The 21295-nt window shown below is 28.5% G+C and overlaps 1 protein-coding gene across 1 annotated transcript in view; it reads left to right on the top strand.

Moving 5' to 3' along the window:
* Positions 1-21295, top strand: part of ftz-f1 (ftz transcription factor 1) — a 236387-nt gene that overhangs the window by 190612 nt on the left and 24480 nt on the right. The window contains exon 3 of the mRNA XM_075373173.1: positions 13597-13855. Within this exon, the coding sequence (XP_075229288.1) occupies positions 13597-13855 (259 nt within the window). The remainder of the gene's footprint in view (positions 1-13596; positions 13856-21295) is intronic.

The raw sequence follows: 21295 nt of genomic DNA, 5'->3' as shown, positions 1-21295 counted from the left end.
CGAGTTACAGTCCAAAAATAATTGTTTCTTTCCGTTAAATAATTTGAAATAAAGTAAATCCATGTTAAGAAAAAATGCAATATTAATTGCAATATAACTACGGTTAAATTTGAATCGATAAAATTTATAAATACCATAATTTCAACCCTTCTTGCTACTTTTTTTATTAGTAATAATAATTGATTTAAACCGTAGACCGATATACATCGATCTGCATTTCATTAAATTTGTAATATATAAACACTAAAATATTAACTTCATACGTTATAAACAACAATACATACTTTTAAAATAACACGTATTTTTTGCTGGTTTGAAAAGCTCTGAAGATCAGCTATCAACAGTCAGAATTTCCTTGAATTTGGCAGTTTTTAGGTTCGGAATTTTTTGACAGCAAATGGCTAAAAAACCTTTTCTTTATAATTATCGTGTGAAGGCTAGTAAGCAACCGTGAGGAATCATTAGACGACGTTTATTCCGGGTATCATGAACTAAATCCCAAATTTATGGATCCCAGAGTATCTCATTTCTCTTTAATGATATGGTTCGGAAATTAGTTCTATCAGATGTGAATGAATTAATCCATTATTTTTTGACTGTATTGTGTTAATAATGATAAATAATAAAAGAAAAAGAAATATTAAAATGAGTATTTGTAAATTGTATGATCGACGTAAGCAACGTAGACTGTTTAAAATTAACGATTTAAGTATAAATATTGAATTTTCTACTACCTACATTGGTGCTAAAACATTTTATTTACTTAAAATTCACAGTTCTTGCTTTATTGTTCTAGACATTTAATGTTCATATTTTCCATATTTGAACGGGGTTTTCTTCAAATAAAAATGAATGTTATTTTAAAAATCAGTTTGTTTTTGTAAAAGAGATTTTTAAAATATCTCGGTTCCACTGTTATTTCTTTTCGTACTGTGGGATTAGAATAAAATAAACTTCAACAATAAAATAGGAAAATATGAAGAAAAATGAAGCAATTTGTTTTTATTAAACTATTTTGAAATAAAGTAAAATTCGTATTAAGAAACATAGCCTGTTTAATTCATATACACTACTTACGAGTATAATAAGATATTTATCAATAAGAAATAGGTACGGTATAATTTTTGTTACTGCACTTAAGTTACAGTATAATAATAATAATAATAATAATAATAATAATAATAATAATAATAATAATAATAATAATAATAATAATTAATTAGTTAACACACAAAAGAACTTGACAAACCGCACGTATCATTGAAGGATTCTAAGAAATTCTATAACAAGAAAAAGTTAGATTGATCCATTCACTTTCTAATACTGTTGACAGACCAATAACAATTTTAAATCATAAACATGGATAAGATGCATGTTGCAAAGTAATTTTAAAAAAAAGAAGGAAAACCGCAGGTGTAATTGTACGATTATTCACGATAATTTTTAAACGCATAATATGTTACGTTGAGTATGTACATTTCCGAGATTAGTAATAGAAAATAATTTCTATCGTTGCAATAATTCGAGCCTTTCCCTAAAACTCCCCCACAAAAAAAAGAAGAAAAAATCGCTTCAACATCGTGAATTTATAAATGAAATTATTAGAGTTTAAAAAAAATTAAATAAAATAAAATTTTACGCTTACAATATAAAATGTACGATTACGTAGGTAGGTAATTACGGGCACGTACACAATCCACGTGCCCGTAATTACATAACGTCGTCTTAATACACGTGTAGAGAGAAATATTTTAAAATATATACATGTATATATATATCTTGGTTGATTTTATTGTAATAATACCATGACAGAATATATAACACTATTATTTTTATTTTTACTACAACTACTATTATAGCTGCTTGTTAACGTAGATTACGAAATAAATGCATTAAGATGATACTACACCGTGAAATCTTCCAATACTTCTCCACTGTCTCTTGTCCACTGTTTAAGTATTCTTCATACATATTATTGCCTGTCCGTACTACATTTCTTTAAAAAAATTCATTCCACTTCAGGCGTATAGGTTCAATAAACTATAAACAAGTATTACATAATAAACTGTTTTCTTTCTTTCTATATTCGATGTATAGCTTAAGGGAATATATCAGAATTTCTTTTCATAGAGATGTCTTTTTTTTGCGGTCCAATGTTTTTGGTTTACCATTGTAGTAGTAGCATTATACTATTCGACGTGTCGTAAGCGTTATTTATTTCTGTGTAATGTCGTACTGTAAACTATATCAGGTGTGAGTGAGCCAATTCATTATTCTTTGACCGTGTTGTGGTTATAAATACATAAAAAGATGCAAATCGGATTAAAATAAATATTTGTAAATTGTATGATGTATTTAACTAACGGGACTAAAAATTAACAGATTTGAGCATAAATATTGACTCTTCCAATATAAGATGTATTGGAAGAATTTGTTACTACTTCGTTTAAAAAGTTAGATGTATTGGGTCGGTTGAAATAAAAAAATAAAAAATTCAGATATTTTTAAAAGTTACTGAAACCGATTGTCACGATGACATCAGCAGTTCTTTATTCGAAGTTTTCATGCGCTAAAGATAAGTTGTAGCGAGGATCCCACTACAGTTAGTGTTCTTCGATAAAAATTCTCATTTTATTTGTATAATAATAAATTTAACACTTAAATCCTGAGATTGTTTAAATTTAAGATTTCTCATCTGTTTATTTTTATATCCGATCGAACATACATAATAAATTATTTCATAAATCGGTTTCGGTACAGTTGGAGAATCGTGCAACTTCTGGCCTTTCAATGGAGCCTTTAGTTAAGATGGTGTTACCTTTGTCTACGGTATCGGCAGGCGGCAGGTTGTACTCGTGTCAACCGTATTTACTTTCACACTGAGTACAATTTTTTTATTTGTTAATAAGTTCTAATTACGTCTACCCTTTGGAAGTCCTTGGCACTAGCGGTTAACTGCTATTCCTTTTGATTAATGATTTGCTACGTTCTACATTTGTTGATAACCTTGTCTTGCTTTCTAATTTTTAATTATACTTGTTCATCATCTTAGTAAATAAAATATTAAAATTATTATATTTTTGTTGAAATCGCTTAATAAAATGATTTAATGGTAAATAATTATTTTTTTAATGCAGAAATATATATTATTTTAAAAAATGTGATAATCTTTGCCAAGTTTTGATTATTAATTTTTTTTTGGTTCCGGCAAATAAATGTCAATGAGGCATTCATTCATTTATAAGGCGGCTTTTTTGTTGATGTTATAAATGATAATGGTTTTTTTTATGTTTTGCTGTGTAACTTTTTGTTTGCGAAAAATGTTTTGAAACGTTTTCATGGTACTGTACTGAATAAGACTTTAACATGTGTTCGTGCGTTTAAAATCGGTTTAGATCATGTATTCAATCCACCGGGTTGGTCTAGTGGTGAACGCATCTTAGCAAATCAGCTGATTTAGAAGTCGAGGACTTCTCAAATTCCTAGTTACTTCTATATAGTTTCTCGAAGTCCTTATTACTTCTATACGGCGGTCAAGACAGTTCCTTTTATACGGATTTGAATACTAGATCGTGGGTACCGGTGTTTGGTGGTTGGGTTTCAATTAACTACACATCACAGGAATGGTCGACCTGAGACTGTACAAGACTATACTTCATTTACACTTATACATATCGTCCTCACTCATCCTCTGAAGTAATACCTGAACAGTAATTCCCGGAGGCTAAACAGGAAAAAAAGTAGATCATGTATTCAAACTGAAAAGCTGTTATTAGTGTTAAATTGTAATCTTTACACAAATCTATATATGGGTAGAAATTTACTTCTTAATTTTTATATACAGCGCGTATCACTTCGGAGAATATATACCAAGATTATATTTCTTTTATCTTCCTTTATTCATACGGGTTTTTTTTTTTTTAATTTCTACCATTCGCTAGAAGAGTGCACGAATAATATAAGTGCCTGTGTTGAGCCGAAAAAGTATTTGCAATTCTAAAAAGGAACGAAATATATAGGTCGCAAGGTTGAAAGGGATTCCAATTTATCTCGCTGTATGAAATGGTGAAGTGTAGCGTAAAACAATGAAGATTTAGTAGTTTTCGTGTTTTTTTGAATGGGTTCGTTCGTATATCTTTTCTTTACGGTACCAGATTGTCGTGATTTTATTTTTCTTATGGAGTCGCTTAAATATATAAACACAAAACCTACTCGATTATTTTTTTTTTAATTTACCACGAAGGACGATGTCAGTTAATTTAAAATTAATGGAATTTTTCCAACACAAAATTGAAGGGGAATATTTAGTTAAAACTGGATTTTAAATTATTTTTAATAGTTAAAAGTCGATTGTCTCCGAGTTACGGTTTTTCTATCGTCGTGATTATTAATTAGTCATTTTTTTATTATATAATTCAGTTAATGCATTCACTAGGTGTTAGTTGCATCACGAATTAATAAAGAAAATCTTTCAAGTCAGTCACAACACAACACCGTATTCAATACAGATAAATGATGAATCAATACTGATTTTTCTCTTGATATTTATCTTAAAAATCACTTTTACTTATAAAAAAAAAAATAATATTTTCTGATGAACTATTTATGTATTTTATATATTGAAGTCCCTCTGTTAACCAATTCTGGCTTATTTGATCAACCCTACGACACAATCCGTGTAGTAACAGTGTATGAAAATTGATGTTATTGTAAATATTAATTAAAGTGCAGCGTTTATCGAATCGAATTTGAAAGGTTACGAAATTGTTAAAGCCGTAATAAATAAAAATCAGATAATCAGCACAAAGAAAAAAATAGATTTCTCACATCGCATTGAGTTACGTAGATTACAGGTCAGAATGGTTAGCGGCTCCCTGAAAGTTAAAAAATTGGACTGAGATTACTAAGCAAAGTGTTTCAGTGGCAAAACAAAGATCGTAAATATTTCATAAAATAAATAAATGCAGATAAACGGAAATCAGTAAGATAATTTGCTATTATTAATTAATGTACTATAAGTTATTTCAGTAAAAGGTTAAATGTGACCGATTAAAAAACCGATTTAAATGATAGGTCCAGCGTGTTTGTAAGCGAGAAGATCTCAAGCACTGCAATCACTGACGTCACGTATATAGTTCACAGGAAGCTACGTATAACATTTATTCATAGGAAAATAACTATCCGATTTCATCGATTACCTGTCGGGCCCCCGACCTAGTCGGTTAGCAGTGTATTCTCGTATATATGTAATTTTGAATTGAATTTCTGTTATAATTATAAATGATTAAAAAAAATCGTACTTCTTTTAGTGGTTACGGTAGTATAAAACTCGATGCAGTTAGTGTTGGCATCGGTGCAGATGTTTGTTTGTTCGTTGCATGTTATTTGGATGTACTATTCGTAGTATCATCGTACATTTAACGCGTTATATATATATATATATATATATATATATATATTTTAAACGAAAAAATTCACATCTCATTGAGTATTATTTTTGAAACGAAGCGCCGGGCTACAGCGTAAGTCTGCCCTTGAAATATATTTTATAAATAGATACGAGTACATCTCATCTCGCCGCTGTTTCCTAGTCTAAGTCTCATCCTATACGCAATTCCAAACCTACGTAACCGAATAATATTTGGATCATGTGTAATTAAAGGTTTTCCTAATTTATCCTTCTAGCTTTATTTATTTATATAGTATTGCCATTTTTATTATAATTATTCGTTAATAGTTTCAATACTTCTAAAAAAGGAAAAAAATATTTTTGTTACGTACATTTTTAATCGTTTTTTATTTTATCGTTTAACGTATTGTATTTGTTAAAATTAGCGGTTTTTGTTAAAACATAAAGTGTCTTTTGTTTTGAGCATGGTGATCAGATTTTCCGAGCTTGTTTCTATAGATGCGATTTTTTTTTAATATATATTTATATAGTGTGATCTGATTTGGATGCGGTATTTTAAAATATGTTATACATTTATAATGTAAACTAAAGTTTACCGTAATAATTACGTTCTTTAAATCTTCAAGTCGTCAAATTAAAGCGTTAGTAAAGTTTTGCGTCTTAAGTCGGGGCTAAAAGGAGATCAAAGTGAAAAGTTAGAAAAGGTTTTTTTTTTATTTTTTTTTTTAAACTCTATTCTATGTTGTGTATCATTCAGAAATTTGATTTAATTCTAAAAAAAAGTAATTTACGTCAAAATAAATTTGATGGGCTTGTAAACAGGATTTTTGTGTACGACGTAGCTTAATATTTATATGAGTATTTTTTATTTGAGCTGTTATTTATGTATATAATGTGTAAATAAATAAATTTATATAAATTTATGTATATAGGTTATATAAATATATTAGCTGTATTTATAGAAATTATTTACTTATTTAAAAAAAATAATTAACGAAATTTAATATTATTTTTGGTCCGTCATTTTTTATTATACTGACGCATTTTTCGTTTTTACGTTATACATCGCACATTTTTCATTTTGAAAAGTTTGTTTAGGAGTACGCGTATGTGTCGTTTTATAAAGTTTTTGTTTATTACGTCGATGGAAAAAAAACAATTTATTAAGATATTTTGGCAATGGTAACAGATAACCTAAGTAACCATGATCTTTTTAAAATATTTTTATATTAAGATTTTTTATAGAAACTTTTATTTCTAGTTTTAACATTTTTATTTTGTGTAATCGCATATCACCTACCCTTATTTATTTTATGCAGCGAATTTAAATGTATTTGAAATATTCAAAAATATTTTATTTAATAATACACTTTAAAAAAAAAATATTTTACACGATTTCTATTTGTTAATTAGAAGAGAGATTTTATAAAATGCAACTCTTTAAACGTAATAACATCTGATACATGATTGCGCAATAAAAATTCCAAATATCGGGGTAACTGTTATTGCAATCCGTTTTCGGTGTGCGCTCTGAAGAAGTGTAAAGGTGCAGTCTTGTTACTTTAAATTATTGTTGTGATTTTTACTTTTTTAAATAAAGAAGAAATTTTTACTATGCTTCATGATTTTTTTTGTTCCGTATTAATCTATTGTTATTTTTTTTATGTGTTCAAGTCTTAATCTTCACCAAACGGCATATTGCTTCGTTATCCCTTTTTGTCATAAACTTCCTCTTGTGGTTCCGCTGTAAATCTTTTAAACGTAAAATTAATTCTCGCATTTTAAAGAACCTTACCTCACTCTCAGTAGTAGTTTTTACGTCTTGCTCTGAATTCGTTTTTTCGTAGGAGTATTTTTATCAATCATCGGTTTCTTTTGTTAGGTTTCGTTCGCACGGGTATTTTTTTTAAACGGCTAACGATTTTTGGACACCCATAAAAAAAGAAAAAAATTGAAAAATACGAGTAAAACCGATTTCAAAAAATGTACTAAAAGTTAATATTTTCTAAATCCTTTAAGTTCGCTTTATTTAGGTCAACATCAAAGTAAAAAGGTCAACTGAATTTACACTAAACGATCCGGTTTAAAATCTTGGCCCATCGAATTTGTCAAAAATATAATCCGATTATTCTTTGTTTACAATTTGGTACCGTTCGTCTTAAGTACTGCAAAAAGATAAAAGCTTAAATTTCTGTTCTTCTACGTCAAAACTTACCGTTTTATTCATATCGGAGCGTTTAAATGTTTCTCACATACTCATACGTAAGAATGTGTACAGAGTTTACATGTAAATTTATGTCTAACTTGGATCGGTTCAACGATACTTGTTTTATTAATTTTATGCGAATAAGAAACGTTACTACAAGAGAATTGACTGTCGGGAAGCAGATTTACTGAGGAACCTTATTAATTTAATTTAAAGGAGGTTGAGAGTCGTTTCCAAAGTATATTACCTATTCACTGTATTTTATTAATTCATTATAATGCTGTTAAGCGCGGTTTGTTGAAGATATGAGAGATGTCAGATTACGTTTGCTTCATTCAAATTAATTGTTAATCCGGATTAATTCCGTTCAGGACCTCCGATGCATGCGTAGATGTGCACGCACGCGCAGTGTGCTCTAGGATTACAGCTCTTGTTGAGCTGTACAGTACGGTTATGCAATTTGCCTACATGTACCCCCTTTCTGTAATGTACATTTAATGCATCATCCACTTCACCCTTTCTGTTTATTGATATTTGTATACGGGAAAATTAATCTCTTCTTCCTCTGAATCACCTTTATTCTATTTATCCTTATTTGTTATTCCCTTTGCGCTTTAATCGCCTGCCCGATATAATTATACGTTTATTTTAATAAAGATTTATATTTATGTTATTAATTGGCGAGGGGTCGACATTTAACTCTATTTTTTCGTCCGATCGTGACGAAGTTACTGTTTAACACGTTCCCTGATTTTTATGGTATTTTTCTGTAAATTTCCTTGCTATTATGTGAAATGATATATGTACAAAGATATTCTCGTGAAACTTTCTGTTTCGAAATGGCGGTTTTACTACTTTTCTTAAATTGGAGATGAATGTAGATGAATTGGAGATGAATGTAGATAAATCGTGGTCTTTCCCACGGCTCCTGATACGACCCACAACTTCCAGATCGTGAATCGACCACCATTTTCGGCCTGTTTCTCAGCGGCTGCGCATTAGATATTTCAATTTTCACGTCTTACTCCAGAGTAAAATTTGAAAATATAACAAAAACCATAGGGATATAGCGGAAGCGTCTCTTAAAGAGTGATCAGCTAGTGATGTCGGGCGTTCATGAAAACAGTACGATGAAGAAAGATTATTTTTGGTGCGGCTAAACCTTTTAACAGATTTAGTATTTTACGTTATTCTAATCTTCTCTCTTATACAATTTCGTTGTAAGGCTCAATTTGTTTAATTCAGTACAAAATGGTTGAGTGTTCACGTAACGTATAGTTATTACTGGTGTTAAGATATTCTTTTAATGTCTGTTCAAATTCGTGCACAGCAAATTCGTATATGTAAAGCAGTGACTTTTGTAAATAATTTTTATAGTTTGAAAATTGAAACCGTCAGAGAAAAGGTGGAAAGATCTTGAATAAAATTATAAAACAAAACTTTTCGGAATTTATAGTTAAGTGTATTGAAAAACGTTTTTATTTATATACTTTTCTTTCAGAATGCCTTATTTTATTTATTTAAATTAAATATTTTTTTATACGTGTCGCTCCTTAAAATTAAATTCTAAGAAAACAATTTTTAACATCGGAAGGGGATTTATTTATATGTGTTATTTATGTATCTACGTGAAATTATATGCAGGTTGTCCCTTTGGAAAGTAAGCTTAGAAATATATGTAAATAGAATTTTAATGAAGCGATGACGTTTGTTTCTTATTTTCTGGTTTTAGAGTTACGGTTTGTCGGCTAAGGAAGAATTCCGTCGAATATATTTATTTATTTATTCTCGACTCCTATTGATTAGAATTATCTTTTATTCGAAGAAAAATATCATTCCTTTTATATAATTTTCATTTTTTTATTCTTTTTTAAGAAAATGAAAATATATATGTTTTATATATTTGATAAGTTTTCTTTGATAAAAATAAAAGAATGTTATATTAGTGGCTGCAGATGAAATGTAATTAATTTTGAAGTCCGTTTTGTTTTAATTTAATATAAAAAAAATTATAAAATACGAGTAATTTATTTCCATGTTCGGTTATCTTCCATACCCCCATCCCTGGGGTTGATCCCCCCGTAAAACGATTAGAAGGGCAAAACATTTTTACTAAAGTACGACAGACATGGGTACTTACATAAATCTAGTTAAAAGTTAACGTTTTTTTGTTACAGTGCGAAGGAAACCTTACAGTATATAGGCAAGCCTATTTTTATGTTCCTTCGTAGAAGAAAAAAAAAATTGTGTATATATATATACTTCGTTTTTCTTGGTTTCAGTAAGTTATATTTACTTTGATGAAACCTTGGTAGTTAATAGTATTTAATTTAGTCGTTGATTTAATTATGGATAAATAGATTCTTTTTAAAATTTATCTTAAAAATTATTCGTCAGTTTTTCTTCGTTTTAGCTCTTTTGTTGTGATCATCATGTTATTCTAATTGATATGGAAATTTTTCCAATTTTTTTTTTTATTCCTGAAAGTATTTTTCTTTTTATTTAATTTTACTGATTGTACAGTAAAATATATATGTATATATTCGCTTTATTTAATCATTTTTATTGTTACAAATATAGGCTAATTTTATAAATGCCTCTTAAAAGAAGAAACACAAAGAAAATAAATTAACGATTTCTTCTTGAGTAAAAAAATGTTGTTACTTAAGCGTGATTTAAAAAACAAGATTACGTAACTCTTTTAATGCGTACGTTTGTTAACAATTATTGGAAACTGTGTTTATCTGAGATGTCTAGTAAACATTATCGGTATTGATTTTAATTTCTGTGATGTTTGTTAGCTTTTTAGTAAGTAAGTTAGATGGTCCTTAAAATCTCGATTCTTAAAAATAGATTGCTATTTACAAAATGTATAATAATTAAAAATGAAAATAAAAAAAACAAGTCCAAACATTGTTACTTAAAATTTTTCTGTATTTGTTTAAGAGCTCACAATATTTAAACTACCCTCCAGTGATTAAATTCAAAATTTATTTTTAACCTTACGATCTTACATGTGTATTCATTTCACTGATAATTTCCCTGACATGGTATTCTGTTATTCTTGAGGACGGCTATGCCATTTTTGAAAGTGACTTCTGTCACTTTTAAACGTTACATGACATTTTTTTTAATTATTCCTAATATGTCCGTTGCTCACCGGGTTGTTCTAGTGGAGAACTCGTCATCGAAAATCAGCTGATTTCGATGTCGAGAGTTCTAAGGTTTAAACCCGGTAAAGGTAGTTCGTTACATTTATACGGATTTGAATACTACGTCGTGAATACCGGCGTTCTTTGCAGGTTGGGTTTCAATTAACCACACATCTCAGGGATGGTCGACCTGAGACTGTTCAGGACCACACTTCATTTACATTCATACAAATCATCCTCATTCATCCTCTGAAGTAATACCTTACGGTGGTTCCGGAGGCAGAAATAGAAAGTCCTTTTTTGAGACGTGTGGTTAATTTAACCCGGACCGTTAAATTCCACCGATATCCACTGTCTAGTATTCAAATCCGTATAAAAGCAATTAAAGTTTACGAGGATTTGAATCTCGCAAACTTCGACTTCGAAATCAGCTGTTGAAAGACTGATTTGCGTCATCGTGTTAACCACTAGATCAGCCCGATGGACTTTGGAGAAAATTTTTTTAATTACCCCTGTCCACTTTAATAAAGAGTTAAAACTGTTAGTAGTATTACGTTAACGGCTCATTTATTGGGTAAGGAAAAAATTCCTAGATTTTTATTTGTTTTATAGCAAGTCATAGATTTTGGAAGATACTTGTACTAATTGTAGAAAAAATATATATAACAAACAAACACTTTATTGCTTGTTACTTTAAAAATGATTCTTTGCCTTTTTTCTTTTCTAATCAGTATTTTCTTTGTATTAAGTTTTAACGTTGTTTAAAGTCGTGACTGTTTTACATGATTGTACTCGAAATAATTTACACAATTTTAGTGATTTGTGTTTAGTTCCGTGATATTAAATTTTTTTTCTGTTTTCGTTTATAACCCCCCCTTTTCATAAATACTTTTTTTCCTTACTATCATCTATTTTACCCGATAAACTGGTGCTTTGTATGTGTATTGTTTTTCCGCTACGTACATCTCATTTATTTCTATAGTAATTTTTCTTAGGTTTTAATAGAATTTCCGTGTTTTTTTATCACCTTATTTTCCTGAATGAGAACATAGTAATCCTGGTTTTTGTTTTATATTATTGACAGTTTTTCAAAAAAAATAAAGGAATGAAAATAGAATATTATATTATACATTTCAAGAAACAGTTTTTAAATTAAACTGTTTTGTATTTATGGTAAATTGCTCACTGTCTGTTAATGTTTATTACTATTTTCATAGAAATATTAGAAATATAATGGAAAGAAAAGACTAGGAATTGTTATTTATTAAAAAAAAAAAAAATAATACTTGAAAAAAAGTAGCTTTACTAAATTTTTTTGTAACCTTTTCAAGATTTTATTCAAAAAGTGTTGTTTCTGTGTAATACCTTTTTTTTTAGAATTAATTCGTATTTGTAAAAATCCGGTGTATATTTAATTATTTGTAGGTTTATGTTTACGTAGCCAGCCAAGCAGATAGCATTAGTCATTGTAATAATTATAGTCTGTTTGGTAGGTTGGATTTATTCCTTTATTTCTTGGTGTTTTTATGTGTGAGTAAGTGTATATATATATATATATATATATATATATATATAAAACAAGGAAGAATTGTATGACAAGGAAGAGGAAGATCAAAGTTAACTTAGTGTAACCTTGAATACAAGGTCTTTTTCGACTTAGTCAACTGTACTAAACAACACACATAACTTAATACTACCCCTTTTTTTTTTTATAAACGCACTTAACAACTACGTTAAATTTTTTTTTATTTTAATAAATTCTTTTGATTTTTTCTTTTGTTTTAGCGTTTGTTTTTTTGTTTTTTTTTTTAAATGTTTTTTAGTGTTCATTTATTTAGATAGTTGATTTTTTATTAGTATTGTTTAGTTATATTTTTAATTTATTTTAATATGAATTTATTTTTAGTAGGCTTAAGAGAAAAAAATTAACTTTTTTAATGTATGTGTTCTGATTTAAAGTTCTTTCCAGTATTTACTTTTTAAAAGATTCAGAAACGAAAGGAAATTTGTAATTCAAAATGTCATAAAATAATGAATACACCTCAAAATAAATTTTAAGGTGTTTTTAACAGGTCAATTTTGATAAGTGTTACTTTTAATAGAAAGAAGTTTTAAAATATCGGTGTTGGCAAAATAATAAACTCAGAATTCAATTTTTATTTGTGGCATACGTGTAAAAATAATTAACTCCCAGTCAACAAAATGTATATTGGTGTTAGAAAATTATAATTCCAGCGGTCAATCTATCTGGTAACAATTGGTGATGTATTGACATAACCAGAATTAATTGTGTTTGTTCAGCATAGATAGTTGTAGTCCATTTTAAAAATTATTTCACTTTTTTAATGCCGTTTTTATGTCATTAATTTTACATAGAATCTTATAAAATAAATAAATATGTTTTTGTAGTGCGAAAGTTGAGTTTTTAAAAATCATAAATTATTTCAAAGTAAGACGCTCTTATTTTCCAGAATGCTGTTCCTTTTCTTAATCTTAAGTCATTGGGAGATGTAATAATCAAAAATTATAAAATTTACTGAAAAAATATTTTTGCTGTTTTTTTTTTCCGCATCGGATCGGTAATTTTTAGCCCTTCCATATTATTTTTGTAAAAATTATTAAAGTGAAATTCATTACACATTGTTAACGTCTGTATATTATTCTGATAAAAATTTTTATTTGAATTTGGTTTTAGTAGTGTTATAGTTTTACTGATTTTGAAACTATAACAAAGAATAATCTAATCATTATAGTTGTATGTAATAATTTTTTGAACTTTTGTCTAAACTTATACCATATATATATTTTTTTTGTTTTTATGTGTGCAGGTGGATGACCAGATGAAGCTGTTACAGCATTCGTGGTCGGATATGCTTGTATTGGATCACATACACCAGCGTATGCACAACAACCTGCCAGATGAGACGACGTTGCCGAACGGTCAAAAATTTGACCTGCTCTCTTTAGGCCTTCTAGGTGTTCCTTCCCTATCAGAATCTTTTAATGATATCACTGCTAAATTACAAGAGCTGAAATTCGACGTCAGCGATTACATCTGTGTCAAGTTCCTTTTACTTTTGAATCCAGGTGAGTTAAAAATTGATCATTGTATATTAACATGTTTGCAAGGGCCACAAGTAAATTTTATTTTATGTCGATAAGATAGTAGTTGAATTACATGTCTTTTATCTTATGGATGTACTTATCTGCATTTATGTATGTATTAGTGGGAGTTAGGAGAGGCCGGTTTTATCAAACAGGTATTCTGGCTATTAAAGTAGGAAAAGTCTGAATTGGTCCATAACAGTCATACTGTTAGATACCAATATATTTCCTTGCCCAGAAGTCCCCCCTGCCCCGTTTGCTACTAAAAGGTGTAATAGATTATTTGCTTAATTTGGTTAACCTGATATCATTTTGATCTTAAAAACTTTGGAAGTAAATTTTATACAATATTCTGTATTTTACTGTATTAGGGTCTGAAGATTGCAAAATAATGTCGAATTTAATCATTTTCATAGGTTTTGAATATAGTTTTAATTGCTACGTTAAAAATAATTTTGCAAGGAATGATTATTGTAAAATTCATGAATATAGAAAAATAATTGAAGTTTTTTGTAATAGTTTTTACGTCAATGCATGAAAACATTGATTATGCTTTAAAGAAACATTGTACATCTTCATAAAAGTATATGAGAAATGACTTATTTAACTTCTGTAACATTCATTATTAAAGCCAATATTGAAGAAACTAATGTATTTCTTTGGTCCAACAAATTATTTCTTTTATTCAGTATATTTGCTGCAGTGAAGTAACATAACGTACTATTTTCTAAAATTTGTTGGTCATTATTGATAAAGCTTGAAATTTTTAAATTTTTTGCAAGTTAACTTATGTTCTTTTCTCCTTATTAGAGTAAAAAGATTGTATATACCAACCTTTCTATCTAGCTGTTCACTGGAATTCTTGTTTATACTAAATAAAAAGTATTTGAAAAAAAAATTTAACATTATATATCCACTATTTAATGCCTAGATTTTCCACTTTACATTCCAGCAAAACTAAATATTTAATTTCTATTTAATGTAACTTTTATTACAAGAGTTAAAAAATTCACTAACTGACTGTAGAAGGATTATAACTTTTTATTAATATAATTTCAGATTTACTATACTTTATTTTGACATTAAATTTTTTTTCATAAATTATTTTTTTAATTTTATTTAGGTTAAATATGTAAATGGAATTTATTATCCAAAAGTAAATAATCTTAAATTATGTATCAAGTATGTTATGTAAAAAAAAAAGTGATTACTTTTTTCTTTTTGAAATAAGTACGCCTACATCTTTTCATCAAATATACAGATTGATTTATTTGCTTAGTTTTTATGAAAATTACCTTATTGATTTTAAAAATATACATACCTTCTGATCAGATTAAGAACTTTTTTTTTGAAATTGTCTAATTAAACTTTACAGGCAAAATTAACTATCATACTGTGTTTTTACTTTATATTTAAACTTCCAGTTCTAAGTATTTGCAAATGTTTTTAGTAATATTCAGGTGTTATAAATTAAAAAAAATATATATATATATTTTGGGACAATAAAAACTGTTCCAGTAATTACAATCTCATTTTAACTAAATTTGCTCAAAATAATGTTAACTTTACATGCGTAACATGATATACATTATGTTACATATGAATCATATTATATGTTATATTTATGTCTATTTAATCAAGATGTGTGATATTTATTTTATGTATGATGGATTATATTAATTTAAGGTAGAAGAAACAAGGAAATTCAGTCTATTATTTATTTATATCGTTCAGCTTGCTAAATAAAACAAATTTATGTAAACATTTTGTATTAACTGTGTTAAAAACATAAATTGTAGTTAAAATAGTTATTTTTTAAATAATATTAAGTCTTTGCTTATTGCTTTTCAATATTTTGTATTTACTCATGAGCACTTAATTGCGATTGCTGCTTTATTAGACTAGTGACATCTGTTTTTTTGGAGTCATTGAATTGACAGGATTTTAAACAAACTGCCATAACATAGTTCTAATTTCCACAGCATCTACTACATACTAGCATTAAATAATCAATTTTATTAAATTACTTTAAGAATTCAGACGTCTGATTCCTTTATTTTATAGCAAAAGATTTTAATAAGCATTAAAATCATATAAATCATTAATATGATTGTTCTGGAGATGAGGTGTTTGTTGTGAAGTGCTCATGAGCATATAAATTTAAAAAATGAAAAGCAGCAAGGAAAATCATTATTTAAAAGTACGATTTTTGTGTGGTTTACTTTTATGTTTACCATAAATTATTTTGATGTATATTTTTTTAATTACTATCTAATTCTAAAGAGAATTCTATTATTAAGAATAATAAAATGTACAATACATATAGCAGCCCTTCTTTAGTAATAATTAATTTTTAAACACCCGTATTCTATGCTATTAAAATTAAGAAGTGAAATTGATGTAGAGTTAAAGGTTTTAAGTGAAATATTCATGAGTGTAATTTATGTTTAGTAAACTAATGGAAGAAATATGTTCTTAGAAAATTAATGTTATTCATTTTGTTGTTCTTCCATGCACTTAAATTTGTTGTTGAATTTTATCATCAGAGATACGCCTTAATTATTTTATTAGTACAAAATTGTTTAGTGTAATATGTATATTTATCTGTTCACTTATGTATGTGTAAGTTTTTAATATCTTTATATTGTGGTGTGATTTTATTTTACAAATTTGTTTATAAAAATTTAAGAAAAGAGTCTCTCTTTCTTTATTCACTGAAATTACAAAATATATATTGATCATATCAGTGTGGAAATTAAATTTAAATTAATTGAAATACAAGGTTACAAAATCTAGAAAAAAATATATATGTTGGTGTTGATGCTTTTGTAAAGCTAAAAAGAAAACAATAATCTTTTTAAAAAATCATCTTAATTAAAAAAAAAAGATGTTATGCATATTCACTCTAGCGATAAAAAAAAAATCAGTCTATTTTTATTGATATGAGGACAGAGGATAATGTTGCCAAACATTAGTAAGCTGTATATGTTGGTTCAATTTTTAATGGCTAACATTTCCTGAGCCTTAATGACTTTGTATTTTTTTACTTCAGTTATTGACCACCATTGGTTGGTATTACTTTTATAAAAGCTACGAGTAGAATAAAGTAATATAGTATGTTAATAACAACGAAATGCAACAAAATTTGGCATAGATGTAATAAATTAAAGATTAGGATCAGTGAACATAATGCACAAGATATTGAAGAATTTTATTTATTTTTTTTTTTTTTGAAAATAAATTACACAAAATATGAACAAAATAAGAGAAATATGAAAAAACATACCGATGCAAATAAGAAGACATTCTATGATAATCTAAACCAGATCTTAAAACTTTTGAGGTTCAATATTGTTCAAAAATATTGAAAGTTAGTTGGTGAAGTTGACTGTTGAATCTTGTCATATGAATGTTTAAATATCATATTTAAAGCCATCCAGGATTCAGTTAGTGCAGTATGAAAAGGATTAATATTTTAAGGAATGGTGGAAGAGATTATTGAGAAGGACAAGTGTAAAATATATTTGGATGAAAAGATTAATGCAGAATGGTAACAGAGAGTAAATTGGATATATCAAATTGTTTAATGTTAATAATTTTTTCTTTTCTTAATGTACATTAATTGTTTTTAATTGTTATATCTATAAAAATAAGTGTGAATAAGGATTTGTAATGTAGGACATTAGTCATAAGTCATTATTTATCCTCTGACTAATTTAATTAAAATAATTGTATATGTTGACCGATTTAAAAAATAACTCATGCAGTTAAGATATCTGTGTTGTGTGCCCTAATGGGATACCCTGGATAGATAATAGAAATCATTCTCTTATTTCCTTTTTGTTTGATACCTAATATCTTTTCATTATGACTAATTAATTGACAATGTATAAATTCTATCATATTTTGCTCTCATTTAAGCTTTAGTAATGTGGGATTCCATATTGTGCATCTAATTGTCTTAAGATATTGCTTGTGTTTTTATTGTTAGCGTGTCATTATAGTATCTTTTTCTTAAATAAATGTGATATTTATTTCACTGACCTGTTTTAGAATTTGTACCTTTAATAAAATTTTAATGAAGTATTTTTTAGTGTCAGGTTAATCATATAATCTAAATTTTATATGAATTTGATTTTCGTAACTAATAAATTGTTAGAAAACAATAATAACTCTTAGCATATGTTAGAACAATATACATTAAGTAATAAAGAGTTTGTAAGGCTTTTATTTTATCATGGAATATCACAGGATTTTATATTGCTTATTATCTCTAGCGTGATGCATCCTAACTATGTACACTCTATATCAACTTTCTAAGGAAAGTGAGTTCAGTGATATGTGTGAATGGATATGCCATCGATAGAAGAATTAAAAATTGAGTTTTAAGCTACTTAGTGGCTGACAGATCTGACCAATAGTAGGATCAGGTTGGCCTATGAAGGGGTAATGGCATGCAGTTTCACTTGACCAGCTGATTAGAACCCTTCAAAAAACTGATGAATAAAATGTGTCAGCTGATAACTGAATAGAAATTATATAATAAAAACAGAACTTTGTGTTACCTTGAACGACTAAGAAAGACTGGACCTAAAAAAAGTTCTATATAAAAAAGGTTTTATGAAGATTTCTTAATTGGAATCTAGGAAATCTTCAAGTGATTTTTCTCGGTTTGTGAAATATTAAGCGATACAATTAGTTGCAACTAGGAATATCTTCCTAAAGAGAATGGCCAATTAGTTAATCTGTATAATTGAGGTTAGGTGAAAATAGAATGTTAAAAGTAATGTTTTGTTCAATGTGTAATTAATTGGTGGTAATTTAAAAGGACGGGAAATGTATGAAATAAAACAGGACCTTGCAATGAAAAGGGATAAAGTAATCTGGGCCTGAAGGAGAATATTCAAGATGCTACCCAAAAGTTCGAGGAATTGAATTTCGCGCACGAATCATTGCTGGTACGACCTGCTGCCGCTAGATGTGGCTAACAGTACTCTTTGTGAATCAGTGTTCCAACAGCTGTGATGGTGAGAGGCTGCATTGTTGACTTTCGTGCAGTTGTGTAACATTGTGTTTTACTGCTTCGGCGAAGTTCTAAATGGCAGATTTTAAAGAGCAAAGAATCCGCATCAAATTTTGTTTCATGCTTAAAAAGCTGGTGCAGAAACCCATCGCATGCTTGTGGAAGCATTTGGTGACAATGCTATGAGTAAAAGTAAAACTTTTTTGTGGTACAAACGATTCAAAGATAAGACGAACGACAGTCAATGACAATGAGCGTTCAGGAAGACCATCAACAAGTGCAACACCGGAAAACATTGCGAAAGTGCGAGAGGCTATTGTTGCAGATCATAGAAAAACAATCCATGATGTTTGTGCAATCGTACATATGTCATGTGGGTCCGTGCAACGCATCTTGTCGGACAATTTGAACAAGAGATGCATTGCTGCAAAATTTGTACCGAGACTGTTGAACAGCGACCAGAAACAAAATCGCGTAGCTGTCTGTAGTGAATTGAAAAATTCAGCAAGAGTTGACCCTAACTTCATCTCCAACATCATAACGGGTGATGAGACATGGGTGTATGGGTATGACCCTGAAACTAAGCAGCAGTCGTCGCAGTGGAAGTCGCCAAGTTCACCGCGGCCAAAAAAAGCACGCCAAGTTTGCAGCAACGTGAAGTCCATGATGATTTTTTTTCGACATCAAAGGCATCATCCATAAGGAATTTGTTCCTGTTGGTCAAACTGTCAATGGGATGTTCTATTGTGAAGTTTTGAAGTGGTTACGTGAAAGCATTAGGTGCAAATGTTCCAATCTGTGGGGTAACAACAGCTGGGTTCTGCACCATGACATCGCTAGCCGTTTGGAATTTCTTGGCTTCCAAAAAGACGGTAATGATTCCCCACCCACCCTATTCGCCTGACCTTGCCCCGTGCGACTTTTTTCTCTTTCCAAAAATAAAATTTCAATAGAAAGGCCGTCGTTTTAACACAATTGAGAAGATTCAGGAAGAAACGCAGAACGTGCTTCGAACACTTACACCTGCAGACTTCCAGGGATGCATGGAATCATGGGAAAAACTCTGGGATAACTGTATCAATGTTTACTTTGAAGGAGACAGTGGAAATTATAAGTTATGGTAACCTATTTTATTTTTATGGTAAAATTCCCTGAACTTTTGGGTAGCACCTCGTGTATATATATATATATATGCATTTAAGAAAAAAGAGGAGTACGATCCTCTAAATTTATCCCTAAATTTACATGCAAATAAATTTAGGGATAAAGCTAGTCGGTGATCAGAAAGGAAATTGAATTTAAATTTAGGGATAAAGCTAGTCGGTGATCAGAAAGGAAATTGAATTGCTGTGAGTAAGAGGTGTTATGTATTAATTTGTATTACTAAAAAAATGAAAAGAAAGAATATTATAGAACTAATATATACCAAAAATTTATACAGAATTATATCTAAACTCTGGTCTTTATCAAAAAAAATTTGTTGATGAAACTAAAATGTATTTTTTAATTATGCAGGTTGTGATCTATATAATATTTAGATTTAAAAAAAATCTTTGTGTAATGATTTTAATGAATTTTGTAGTAGTGTGTTTGATATAATTATGTACACTTATTTTTAACTGTGAATTTGAGAATTCTAGTATTATGCTGGTACAACAAACAACACATAATCCATGATTCACATTTGCTTTTACATTTTCTGTTTATAAATGAAATTTTTCTGTTATCATACGGCTTCTAAACTTGTATTAAGTTGGTTATTTGCTATGTAAGTTATGTGAAGCAGCAACAATGAAGTTGTCTTTTGTCATTTATATTTGGAGCTTTCAAATTAAAGCTCAGATACTTCACATCATCCAGTGATGCTCCAGTATGTCACTTGAATAATTGCTGTATATATTTTTGTCACATTTTTCTTAAGGTTCTATGTTTTTTTATGTTCTATGCAGTATCCCATTATAAATTAAGTTTAGCACACAGATTTGGCACTTTTCTAGGTAATGGTATGGCTAAAATTTACATACTTTGCAAATTGAAGTCACGCCTTAATCTGAATTAAATGTTTTACTTGCTTTTTATATTTGGTGGGAACTCTCTAGATTTCCTCTTTGAAAATTGCCTGTTCATGTATGTAAATTACTAAATACTTATATGAAATATATATATTTTTTATCTTATTTTTACTTTGTTTTATGACTACAGTATAAATGCTTATTTTTCTGAGTGACAGATTATTATTTTTCTAGAGATTATGGGATCCCTTTATATTTATAACTCTCTTAATAAAGGGGTATCATCCCATTATTGTGTTTTTTCTCTATATAGAGTTACTTTGTTTATGTGGTTTTATGACTGACATATTTTCATTTATTTCAGAATTAAGTAATTTTTCTCAGCTT

Source organism: Lycorma delicatula, chromosome 8 (assembly GCF_047948215.1).
Source record: "Lycorma delicatula isolate Av1 chromosome 8, ASM4794821v1, whole genome shotgun sequence".
Classification (NCBI taxonomy): Eukaryota; Metazoa; Arthropoda; class Insecta; order Hemiptera; family Fulgoridae; genus Lycorma; species Lycorma delicatula.
The sequence above is the reverse complement of the archived record's forward strand: the minus strand, read 5'-3'. Positions and strand labels throughout refer to the sequence as shown.